General features: G+C 43.2%; 1 protein-coding gene across 9 annotated transcripts in view; it reads left to right on the top strand.

The window, feature by feature from the left end:
- The first annotated feature begins 260 nt into the window (after positions 1 to 260).
- The window catches only part of pcloa (piccolo presynaptic cytomatrix protein a), a 62,144-nt gene continuing 49,534 nt past the window's right edge, over positions 261 to 12,870 (top strand). For 8 of the 9 annotated variants that reach the window (XR_004655524.1, XR_004655523.1, XM_034864031.1 and 5 more), the window contains exons 1-3: positions 5,361 to 5,825; positions 7,771 to 8,839; positions 10,425 to 11,453. Coding sequence is in view for 7 of the 9 variants with exons in the window: in XM_034864031.1 (XP_034719922.1) it covers positions 5,614 to 5,825; positions 7,771 to 8,839; positions 10,425 to 11,453 (2,310 nt within the window). In the remaining 2 variants the exon portion in view is untranslated. Of the gene's footprint in view, positions 503 to 5,360; positions 5,826 to 7,770; positions 8,840 to 10,424; positions 11,454 to 12,870 lie in introns of those variants that run through there. The other variant, XM_034864034.1, reaches the window with a different exon arrangement.

Below are 12,870 nucleotides of genomic sequence, written 5' to 3'. Positions count from 1 at the left end.
TTCAGTTGATTGCCAGTGAGTCAACCTGACACTCAACTATATCAGAGAGCTCCAGCAGGACTCCATGCAATGTGTGTACAAGAAAACGGCTTAGCATGCAGAGCGGTGTGTGATTGGCTTAGCTCTCAGTAGAAAATAGGATTAGAGAGGCCTCTTATGGCTGTCTGTGTGTCAGAGCCTTGGTTTGTGTAAGTGTGTGCGTGTTGGCAGCAGGTGCAGCCAAGCATGCCTACCCGTGTGCCTGTGCGCAAGCATGTCGAGAGTAAGACTGAGAAAGGAACGGAAAGGAAGAGAGCTTCCGCGACTGTGGTCAGGTGAAATTGGCGTTGAGGGGCGGTGTTAGGGGCGTGCCAGGTTTGCTAATAGGGATGAGTACGGCTCAGTCCTAATATACCAGAAATTAAACATCACGTGCAAGTACAGCGTCTCCCGGGAGCTCCCTTACCTCATCATACCGACTTTGTGGATACATACTCCTGCACATTACCACGCTAAAGTAAAGGTATGTAACTCTTTTTTGCTTGTCTGCTTCTGCTTGTTTCTAACTAGAAGAGGGGATTATGGATTAAAAGCTCTCATAGGAAAGTTCTTGTGGATTGTTTTTAGACAAGAACTACATTCTATTACAGGGGAAAAGATGTTATTGTGGGACATATTTGTCTAAACGGTATCTTATGTTGACAGTGGTGTCTTTGGTAAATGGAGTATATTGTTAGTGCTTTAAAGCTAGGTTTTCAGTTCCACTGATCCCTATGGCAAAATAAATTGCCTTTGTTAGTGTCTTTGCCTCGTACCCCAACTGAGTATCCAAATTTAATGAACAGTGCAGTGTGTGTTATCTGGTTACCAGACTCAAGTTACATTGGCCAGGCTACACAGCACAAATACATTGCACACAAATTGTCAAATATCAGTTCAGTGGTGTAAAGTAACAAAGTTCAATTCATGTATTTTAATGCATTTTACTGCACTGCAGTTATTTAGCAGCACTAGTTATGTTTCAAATTAAGATCTTACATAAAAAATACACAATCCTTCAGTAACAATCTAATGAAGTCATATCAGTTACAGGCGAAGTCTACTGCGGGGTGAAAACTTTTACTTTCTGTACTTAAAGCACATTTAGCTGTTCATTTTCTTGAGTGGGATTCCTGGAATGCATCCTTATCTGGGATAGATTTCAATATGCTGTGTACTCTTAAACAGAAACATTCTTAAAGGGCCCTGATAGGTGTGTGTGTGTGTGTGTGTGTGTGTGTGTGTGTGTGTGTGTGTGTGTGTGTGTGTGTGTGTGTGTGTGTGTGTGTGTGTGTGTGTGTGTACACACACTGCTGGGTTTGCACATGCCTCAGAGAGTTCTTGTCCCCAGGGTCTGTGTTTGATGTGGTGTGGTTACACCTGTGTGTGTGTGTGTGTGTCTGTCTGTCTGGGATATTGTGTTTGCTTCAAGACTGGGTCGTTCTGACTTCAGTCAGTATGTTTATGAGAGAGAGACAGAGAGAGAGAGAAAAGGGCAAGAGCGACTTCCGCCTCACAGCGTAGAGACAATCAGGCCACGCTTCAGCGGTCAGTGGGAAGAAGCACAGGAGCAGAGCAATCGCTACACTCATCGTTTATCACTGAAGACAGAAACCAAGACTGCCTACAAGCACACTGACGTGAGGAGGAGAAACACTGAGAGAGGACGACAACTACTAAAAAAAGATGAGGCATGTCTTTACACAGGAAAGCCAAAGAGATGAGGTAGGGATGAAGAAAATATGATTCAAATTGTGCATATAAAAAGGGGAAATAAAGAAGCAGGACTGTTGGTTGAGAAAAAGGCAAAACATGAAAGGTAACAGTAAAGCTGATTTGAACCCTGCAAACACAACACTCACCATGGTCAACAGCATATTGGTGTATGGCCATTTCCCCGCCTCTAATCTATTAAAGGAAACATTTTACACTTTTTTTGTGATCAAATGTTTTTATTTAAAGATTACAAACAATAGGCTAAGACATGACAATGTGTCCCAGGACCCAAAAAAAAACAGAGGAAAGATGGGAAGGAGAGAAACCTAATAAAAACATAACAGTAAGAGTGATGTCTGCAGCTGACAAGTAATGCATACAGAAACACACACACACACACACACACACACACACACACACAAACAAACAAACAAACAAACAAACAAACAAACAAAAAGACAGACATAAGATAAGAGACCAAACACATGCGCAAATATAGGTCAGAAGGCTGTAGCACAAGTCAACAGCATGGATTTCAAGGATTCAGCAATGCTGAACCAAGTGTCCAAAGTCTTTTCTGGCGCTCCATTTAAGCGAGCTGTAGAGAGTTCCATATACAGTATATTACATCCAAAAAGGAATGGGTCCATGTAAAAGAACACCTCATGAGGTAGTTTCCAACGGGTTGCAATCGTTTTCTCAGCAGCCGGGAGTCCAGCAAACACAGCACATTTTTGACTTTTAGAGAGCTGAAGGGGAGCCAGATCATTCAGAATCAAAACACTGATACTAACAGGTACAGTAACATTAATCTAGGCAGATATTTTGGATGCAATATTGTTCCAGAACTGACCAACAAGAAAGCAATCCCAGAACATGTGCCTTGAGCTTTCAGTGGAAAGAAAGTGCATGAAGGGCTGTTAATTACTTTCATGTGGTGCATTTTCACAGGGGTGAGATATGTCCTATGAATGAAATTGTAGTGAATCTGCTGATGGTCTGGATTGTGTGATACTTCTGGGATGTTAGACCATATATCACGTCAGTCAAGATTGTTACTCAGGTCTGGGCAAGCGCGTTGGGAAACATTTACACAACAACAATTTACATTTTAAGAAATATGAATATTTTCTTTTTGAGAGTTAGATAAGATGTCTGTATGAGCCAGGAGTCGGTTAGCTTAGCTAAGCTTAGCTTAGCATTAAGACTGGAAGCAGGGGGAAACAGTTAGCCTGGCTCTGTCTGAAGGGAAAGGCTTTATTTCTTGGCCGGGTGCAGCCTTATTTTCTTCACATAGAGCCAGAACTTATTGTTTTTACCGTGTTTAAGTTGTTTTCAGTGCAAGAAATATAGCACATAACCCTCTTGAAGACAGAGCCAGGGGACAGTTAGCTTAGCTTAACATAGCATATACGCTAGAAACAGCGGTAAATGGGTGGCTTAGATCCTTGGAAAGGTTAAAGAAATGTGCCACCACCTCAAAACTCACTAATTAACACATTATTTCCAATTTGTTTAAGCTGTAAAATCAACAGGGTTTGGGTTTTGGGGATTGAGTGCCATGCTATTTCACTGGAAGAGTGTCTTTCTTCTTAACCAACAGGAAAAATACAGAGTCAGAGTAGCTGTTTACACCTAATTCCAGTCGTTTTGCTAAGCTTAGCTAACCATCTCCTGTCTCCATGTATATTCAGGTTTACTGGGCAGACATTAGAGTGGTTTAAATCTAGTCATTTAACTCTTTGCTAGAAATCAAATTCCAAAAATGTCAAACTAGGAAACAGAGAAAACATATATATGCTGTGCTTTACCCTCACGATTCAAATGGTGCTATATTTTGGTATCATTTGTAAGCTCAAAATCAAATGGTTAGGCACACAACAGCAAAGACACAGAATACAATGGTATCTTGTATTCCACTTGCAGGAGCTGTTATCACAGCTACCATTTGACTTAAATAATTATCTATAGTGTCACATTGTCCTTAATCCTTTTACTCCAAATCTTTTCCATGTAGTAAGAAAATAAAACACGATGGACGCACATTAATATCTGTCTGGGTTCCCCTTGGTACAGACTAGTCACCCGGTCTTCCTCGCCACCTCTGCCCAGGGACTGAGGGCTCTAAGCTGGGTGCATAGAGGACACATCTGCCCCAGAGCTCCACAAACAACACAGCAAATGAGCACTCGCTGTCATAATGCAACACATCAGTTGGATGTAGAGCAGAGCCGACAGATTTTAATATCCTACGCGCAGGATCGGGTGACTGGCCGTGCATATTCTCAGTACAGTGGAGCTAAATATACTATAGGTTTGTTCTGTAGTCATTTTCAGCATGTGGGCTGATGAAATTCAATTCTGTCTCATTTTACTTTCATGTTCACATACTAGATGCAACATACCGTAGCCTCTGATTCTCTTTTATCAGTGAGCTTTTATTTTACACTTATTTCATCACATGCTTCTCCGTGATAGTACTCACAAGAGGAGATGAAGAATTTATTATGATGTATCTGGCTACAGTCAACCTGATGTACCCACATGCTTCCTGCCAGCCCTCAGTTGCACATTCGAGAATATAAAGCGTTAAGATATAAATGACACATCTGACAGCTGCTAACTGAAAAGAAATAGCAACGAATATGCAATATTAGTCATGTTATTGCCATCTGAAGACCTTTGCAGATGTTTTATCTGTGTTTTAGAATATTTTATGGTAGCAATTTCACCCAAAAGTAGATTTATGTCATTTTAAATGCCATTGCTCTAATGCTTTTAGTTGCTCTGTGGAATGGCTAGTCCTGGATGAAAAGGCACATGTACTTATTATATACAGTATAAATCCAGGGAAAGCAGTTTTCTCTTGGATATACCAAGACAGATAAGCTATGTATGTGGAGAGGTTGGTGTGTGATCATAAAGTATACACACAGTAACTTCCTTTCGCTGGAGCTCCAGATACTTTCCAACAAAGAATATCCACTACAGGTTTAGTATTTCTAGCTTAAAATGATAACAAAGGACTAAAACAAAACCACATCAATGACCCCCCTCAGCTTATACTCGATTCTTTAAACAATCAAACCAGACACATTTAGCTCAGTAAGTCCCCTTTAAAACATATTTCCCTCCGCTGATGTCTTCGGATCACCTGTCAGAGGAGGCACATGCGCGGTGAGCAGGAGAGTCGAGACGCTGTTGGAGAATCTGCGTCAAGAGAACCAGTGTTACATGAAGATAACGGAAAGAGCCTGAAATAAATTTGGTGTCAATATAAAAGCCTTACATTTATTTTATTTGAGATTACAATGAATGAAGTGTTAGGGTGGCGGAGCAAAAGTCTAGACTTTTAAAGTGAAGACTATAGCCTTATTTTCCACTCATCTGCTATGCTATACGACCTACATGGTATTCTTTGTGTGGTATGGTGTATATTTTGGGTTTTCATGTTTAGATTAATTGCAGCCCCTACATTACGCAGTTAATTTATTTCCCAATGACACACAACTTAATACCTACATAAACACTAGCTAATTAGGATTTTATTTTTGTAAAACCTACCGGAAGCCACCTTCTTTGACTGAGCGATAGTAAAATAGAGGAACCCCCCCCCCCCCCCCCCCCCCGCCTCACGGAAAACTGTGGTAACTGTGGTGTACAGCTGCAGAGATGCGCGACACGGTAAAACAAGGAGAAACGATGGAAATGAAACGACATCACAGAGAAGAAAAGTAACCGCTGAAAATAAAATCATCTGAGATGCTACGAGATACCGAGAAACGCCGTCTTCTCTGCGCGCTTTGGACGTAAAAACGCGGACGGGGCTCGGATCGTAGCCTACTTCGATCCGAATACAGTGGACGGGAGGGGTCGATCATGGGGAACGAAGCAAGCTTGGAAGGAGGCGAAGGGCCGCCGTCCGGGCTACCAGAGGGGCTGGCACCTGACGGGAAGGGCGGCTTCGTCAGGGTGCCCGACGGGACACCGGTCAACCTGAGTGAACTCAGCGAGGAGCAGAGGAGGCAGCTCGCCGCGGCGATGTCAAGGGCGCAAGCCAGGCAGCCCGGAGGCGCAGCTGCTGCACGAAGGCAGGGCTTTAATTACCAGCATTTTTATGCACTTAAAGTATCCACACTAACCACGTTATGATTCGTGAGAGAGGTCCGATGGATGTGTTGTGGTTGTGTCAAGAATCAATTGGAAAGCGTCAAAGATGCTGTAGGAGACAGGGAGCTTGTTCACGCCCATTTATGATCCTCCCAACCGCACTAAAAAATGATTCTGTTCTTCCAGCTCACTGTAATGGATTATCCTTAACATTTAAAGATCAGCATGACAGACGATTTCTCGTCCGATACCTTGCAGCTCAAATATTGCCTGGGCACGTTTAATTGACAAGCTGCTGTATTTACACATTTGCGCAGGCCTCGTTTTAACGCTCGTCATTCTCTTTTCTAAGACTCAATGTGTAAAAATTAATCTGAATTGGTGAATGGTTTGACTCTGTGTCCGCGGGTCGTCTCTCCGTGTGAGTTCAGAGAGACACACCTCCAGTATTTGTGCGAAATTTCGAAAAGCCTGCTGGGTAAGAAAATCTGTCGTGCTCAGTTTTTTTTCCCCATCTGAACGACGTTTGAACAACCAGCTAAACAAATCCCCTACCTTTATCAGCCGTGTATCCGCTAAATATTGCCAATTATACTCTTTACTTCTGAATCTCGCATAAATTGGATTTTAATCGGCTGTGTGGGAAATAAGCTGTGTTATGGAGGGGGGGGGGAGGTAGAAAGCTGCCAATGAAAACAATATGCTGCCAGTTCCATCACGCTTCCGATTGAAATATAACTCATATTATAATGAAAGATTCCTCAATATCTAATAAAAGGATGTGCGGTGCTGCTAAATGGCTCTAATTGGAGGATCATTTTTTATTTATACCCGAGCTAGAGATGGAGGGGGGAGGGGTGCATTAATAGACATATGACTATACATAGAACAGCAGCGTTAATGTCATCACTCACAGACTTGTATTTTAAAGTGGGATTTCATTTTGGCATTGGTCTCGGAGTCTGGTCTCTGTCCATGGTGCTGGAATATGCCGCTGCTGTCCTCTGCAGTGCATTGGCCAATAGCATTGCAACACTACTACTTACAATGTTAGCTCATGTATTACTCAGTGCTCATTCTAAAAAAGAAAATCAAATGCTGTATTCATTACAACATTAAACTTTATTGCCCGGTAATGTAATTTTTTCTCAGACATAATGGCATAAGCACCAGGGACTTTCAAATATCAGCCTGTGTTACATACACACATCATCATACAAGAACAAAACATTAGCCTACATTGATGGATTTCTCTAAGGTTCAGGAAGCTTGTGCTTCGCAGTGTGTGTTGGTTGTGTAGGTTGCCTCTCAGCTTGCGCTAACAAAGATGTCTCATCTTACCCCCATAGAGGCAAACATTTCCCTTTTTATCTCAATGATCTACACTCCATGTCATTCAGCGGTATTCATTTTCCTGTCAGCTTCACCCCTGGGCTGCTAGCTTCCCGTTCTGTGTCCACTGATGTGTTGAAAGGGGCTGAGATTAACAAAGAGCTAGTTTTGTGGTCTTAATTTAGCACAGTAAAGCTACAGTAGAGACAGGGGAGTTGCTAAAGATCATAAGCAATACTGTTTGAGATGGGAAATAGTAAATGCATTGAAAAGACTACAAATACTGATACTTTTAATTAGCATGTTTTAGCATTAATTAATATAAAAGCTATTTAGGTTCTTCATGAATTTAGTGTCACCCACATCACACATTACAGTGACAAATTAAAAGATAAGGCAGGTTAATGAGCTAAAGTATATAACTGAGCCATCTGGTCTTAAACTCTCATCCATTGTTTGTATTTTGGCACTGGGTCAGCTTAGAGTTGTTGTGGACTTGGCTTATTAAATGTTCTCACATTTCCAAAGTAAACACAACTCAACAATAGCAAAAAAGCAGTGATAACAAAAACTTTCTCTTTTTCTCTTTTCCAGACCATCAGAATCTGATACCCATCAGCGTTCCCAGCAGGTAGGGGCCTCCAGGGGCCCTACAGGTCTTAGTAAGAGTCGTACTGTAGACGCCTTCAACCAGGGTCCACCTGGCAAGCCCACACCGGGCCGGAGCCCTTCATCCCTCAGCCTTTTTGAATCCAGATTCCGGCAGGAGCCAAAAGACCCAGAGACCAAGTCATCCAGCATGTTTGGCTCCAGCTTCATGTCATCTATGACCTCCTCTGTCTCCTCCTCCATATCCTCCATGGGGGATTCTGTCAACATCCCCAAGTTTGGGATATTTGGAGATGAGGAGGAGGGAGATGCATCTGCAACACATGAGTCCAAGCAGGGAGGAAAGCCACCAGGCAAGGGCCCGCAGCAAGGGCCAGGTCCAAAGGGACCACAACAGGGAGGACCTCAGAAACAGGGTCAGGGCCCTCCCGGACCCCCTGGTCAGGGACCCAGGCAAGGACAGGGACCACCAGGCCAGGGACCAAAATCTGGCCAGGGTCCTCCTGGCCAAGGACCCCCTGGGCAGGCCCCCAGGCAAGGACAGGGGCCACCAGGCCAGGGGCCAAAATCTGGCCAGGGTCCTCCTGCCCAAGGACCCCCTGGGCAGGCCCCCAGGCAAGGACAAGGGCCACCAAGCCAGGGGCCAAAATCTGGCCAGGGTCCTCCTGGCCAAGGACCCCCTGGGCAGGTCCCCAGGCAAAGTCAGGGTCAACCAGGCCAAGGACCCCCAGGGCAACAGGCCCCCAACCAAGGTCAAGGTGCCATACAGAGTGGCCCTCCCCAGCAAAAAGGTGGAGCCCTTCAGCAAGGACCTGGTAAGCCTGGACCCAAACAGCAAGGGCCACAAGGCCCTGGGGCTCATTCTGTAGAGCCAGCTAAGAGCGCAGGGCCTCCTGGTCGGCAGGGGGTTGGAAAACCTGGAGCAGGACTCTGTCCACTCTGTAAGACCACCCAGCTAAACACTGGATCAAAGGACCCCCCAAATTACAACAACTGTACTGAGTGTAAAAACCAGGTCTGCAGCCTTTGTGGGTTCAGCCCCCCAGACTCAGCGGTAAGACAGTGATTACGTTATTTTTAAAACCTTTTCTTTTTTCTTTAACATGTTCCTTTAATTAATTACATTAATATAAGCATTTTTGCATATGCAGCTGTCAGTCTTCCAAATAAACATTATGCAACGGTCAAATAGAACACCAGACCACTGCCAGGGATTCTGGCATTTGTCTGATAACACACAAGACAGTCAATGTAATTGATTGCATGCAGTGGGAAAAGTCACAAATTATAACATTTTCAGTTTGCAACATATCAAAGTGTCTACTCAGTTTGCTAAATCCACAATCCACTGCAAAATGTAATCGTCAAAGCTTATTTACTCCGATACTTAAACTCAAGTGTTGTTAAGAGTTTAATAAACATCTTCAATATCATTAAATTGCTTTGTGATATAGAGAGAGGAAATTCTCAGTCAAACTGAATTGGAAACGATGGAAATTATTGAAGATATGGTAGTTTCAAATGAAAAAAATATATATTTTAAGTAGGTTAAAATATAAGACCAACTATTATTATATCCAATATGAGGCTGTTAGCATTACATTTCTGGTCTCTGAACCTGACAAAGGGACTGCATCTCATAAGAGTGGCACATGATTTGAGGACTAGAGGGACCATATGGACCCAGGGAATGTTGATCAAGGTGACTCATGTCATGGCCACAGGAAGATACTGTGCCAGCCAGTGACGACACTCTGTTACACATGGACAGAAAACACTAGTGGCCATTGATTACAGCACAGCAGAGTGACCAGCTCCTCCTGCTTGAGTCTCTTCTCAGGATTTATTATTATGCAGATTGAATTCAGAATAACGTCTACAAATGTAATGTCTGTTTGCCATTACAGTATACTACACCATATACTTTTTAGATCGGTTGAATTGACCTCATCTCTGTTTATATTGCATGCTATTGCAATTTTTCTTTTTTAGATAGTGATCAAATTGTCAACATTGGCCCCTTCAAACACTGTGGTTTGCACACAGTGGAAACCTAGATACCCTGAACACTAAACAAAGAGCACTGTGGTGTAACCAGGCTTTTGTGGGAGCAGGTGTTGATACGGTATGGTCAAAACAGAGACAATGAAATGCAACTAGTTATGGTTGTCTAACATTTACACAACCTATGTTAGATGAAAGAACAAATAGTATTGATAAATAAATAGTGTATGCCTTTCTGCTTTCAACATTCTGTTAAAAATATTCCTTTTGTTTACAGACTTTGTGTTATTGCTGAATTAAAACCATTGTGTAGAAATAACAGGTTTTTATTCTAATTTAGTTAGAAACACATGTTAATATACATGTATTTTTTATGTTGATTAGTATTTATGTAACTCCTGCCAGATTTGAATTAACTCATGGTATAAGAAAAGATTTGCCTGTTAAACAGGATTCAACATCATTTGATACACTAATTAGTGGACATGTCTCTAAATGTGACTCTTATTGTACAGGTTAAATTGGTGTGCTTGCCTGTGTATATACGGTTATTACAATACTATTGGTGTCTATGTTCATAACAGTTTATACGTTTGCTCCAGTCAAATCTAACCCATCTTTTGTTTCATGCACAGGGTAAAGAGTGGCTATGTCTGAACTGCCAGATGCAGCGAGCGATGGGAGGTATGGATCCCCCTGGAATGACAAAGCCCAAACAAGGCTCAGCCCCACCCTCACCCCAGAGACAGGCACCTGGCAAGCCTGGCAAGCTGCTGATGAAGCAGCAGAGTACCACCGACCAAGGCTTAACGCCGCCCACCACACCGAGGCAGAAGTCCCCAGTTCCTACCTCTCCCGGGCCGCTTTCCCCTGGCTCCTCATTGGGAGGGTCTCCCAAGATTGACCCCAAGACAGGCCGCCCCATTCAGCCGAAGTCCAGCCCCCAGCAGTCTCCATCTAAAGCCAAACAGGAGTCCAGCTTCTTTGGGGGATTTGGAGGTATCAGTCTGGGAAGCTTGACAGACACAGCCAAACCTCCTGCGGCTGCTTCGCAAGCTGCCGAGTCTGTTACAGGGAAACTGTTTGGTGGGTTTGGCGGTTTGATGGAATCGTCGAAGCCTCAACCACAGGCCGCACCAAAGCAGGAGGAGTCAGTGGCTGGGAAGTTGTTTGGTGGTTTTGGAGGGTTGACAGAAACAGCAAAACCTCCAGCTGCTGCTTCTCAAATGTTCAGCTTTGGTTCGTCCCTCTTGAGTTCAGCCTCTAATCTTGTCTCTGGAGAGGAAGAGAAGGCAGCAGGTTCTCCACCTGGGTCACCCCTAGACTCTGGACCAGGTTCACCTGCAGATTCTGGCCCGGGCTCACCACCAGACTCCCCTTTCTCTCCTCCTGGGTCTCCTCCTGGGTCTCCTCCTGATTCAGACTTTGCTCCTGACACTCCAACCAAGAAAGCCCCCAGAACCATTTCTGTAGAAGAGAAAGGCAAGGTGTCAGCAGCCAAACCTGGACCTGCCCCAGCCTCAAAAACCAAGGAAAGCTGCCCTCTCTGTAAGGTTGAGCTGAACGTTGGATCAGCAGACACGCCCAACTACAGCTTCTGCACCGAGTGCAAGAAGACAGTTTGCAATCTTTGTGGATTTAATCCTACTCCCCATTTAGGAGAGGTAAGAACTACAGTTTTTTAAGCCCCTTTCAACACACTGCATCTACCCGTAATTTATGCAATCTGTCGTGTATAAATAGAACGCAAACATCCTCTAGATGTTTCATTGAAATAGGTCATTGTAAAGATACCATCAGGAGTTTTCAGCTCTGCGTTTTTCCCCACTTGCATCTTGAAAAGCCTCTTGAAAGGAGGATAGAATGTTACTAGTTGTACATTAGTTTGCCATATGTTTGTACAGTACAGTGTGCAGGACACATTTGTGTTCATTGTCTTCGCTTGCTTAATGATGACTAGGAAATTAAACACTTTTGGGCTGCTTATCTTTCGAGGTGTGGAGACTGGTTTGCTGGTGTTAACGTGGTGTTTTGTCCCACATAGATGCAACATCACAACACTGCGTAGAGTTCCACAGAGCAGATGGTACTCTATGGTGTAGGATCAGTATATTGTGGTAATAGAGGCCAAAAACTCCTTTCGGTTGAGTGGTTTCTCAGCTTGGAGGCAAAACATGTTTACGCCAGCTACAATGCACTTAATATTTCATATGAAGGATCTTAGTAAGTATCTGAATGCCACTCATAATCTATACATTCATTGAAAATTATAAACTATGCATGGTTAACTTAACTGAAGCTCTAAGTGATTTACAGTGGTATGTTTAATTATATCCTCTTAACATGGTCATGGGAGTCAGGGCACAATGTAGTGTTTTTCAACGAGTGGCTTTATCATGGCTTTGCTTATTAACTACTTTGTTAGCGGGTGGTTTAAGTGTGTCTTTAGTATTTTGCTGTGTATTTTTGGTTCACTAAAGAGTCGTCTCTAACAGTGAAGGGGACTGAGCTGAGAATGGACTCCACAGGAAATGCTGAATTCTCATGGGAAATTAACTTTTACTTTGTAAAAGAAAGATTCTTGGCTTCTAAGAGATATTAAACGTCCTTTACTTTCCATTAATATTATTCAGATATGAAGGTGAAACCTACAACATGTAAGAATAGACCCATTTTGTCAGTACAGTGCAGTCTTAACTGGTGTCTTTGGTTGTGTGTATTTGTGCAAATTAGCTTCTATGGACCTGACCATGGCTCTGAAATATCAGTAGCCTGAAGCATTCTGTAAAGTCGCCATTCCCGACCTGTCGCGAGACAGTGTGACGTCATGTGAGCGCTGTAACTATTTATACTCACCAGTTGCAGTCTTCTCCCAAACAGAGGTGTCGCAACTGGTAAACAAGGTGAAGAATGACAGAACTGGCAGCAGCATTGACATCAATGTCAGCAGTGGTTAGATGATAGTGGAGTCAATGGATGAGGAATGTTCATCCTTTAAATAGCACCATAAATAAATAGGGTGAGTTTGATATTCCCATGAAACAAATGAGGATGATAGATGAAGAGAAGCACTTTGAATAC

This window comes from Etheostoma cragini, chromosome 23 (genome assembly GCF_013103735.1).
Source record: "Etheostoma cragini isolate CJK2018 chromosome 23, CSU_Ecrag_1.0, whole genome shotgun sequence".
Classification (NCBI taxonomy): domain Eukaryota; kingdom Metazoa; phylum Chordata; class Actinopteri; order Perciformes; family Percidae; genus Etheostoma; species Etheostoma cragini.
Note: the sequence above shows the minus strand (reverse complement) of the source record. Positions and strands in the feature narration are given on the sequence as shown.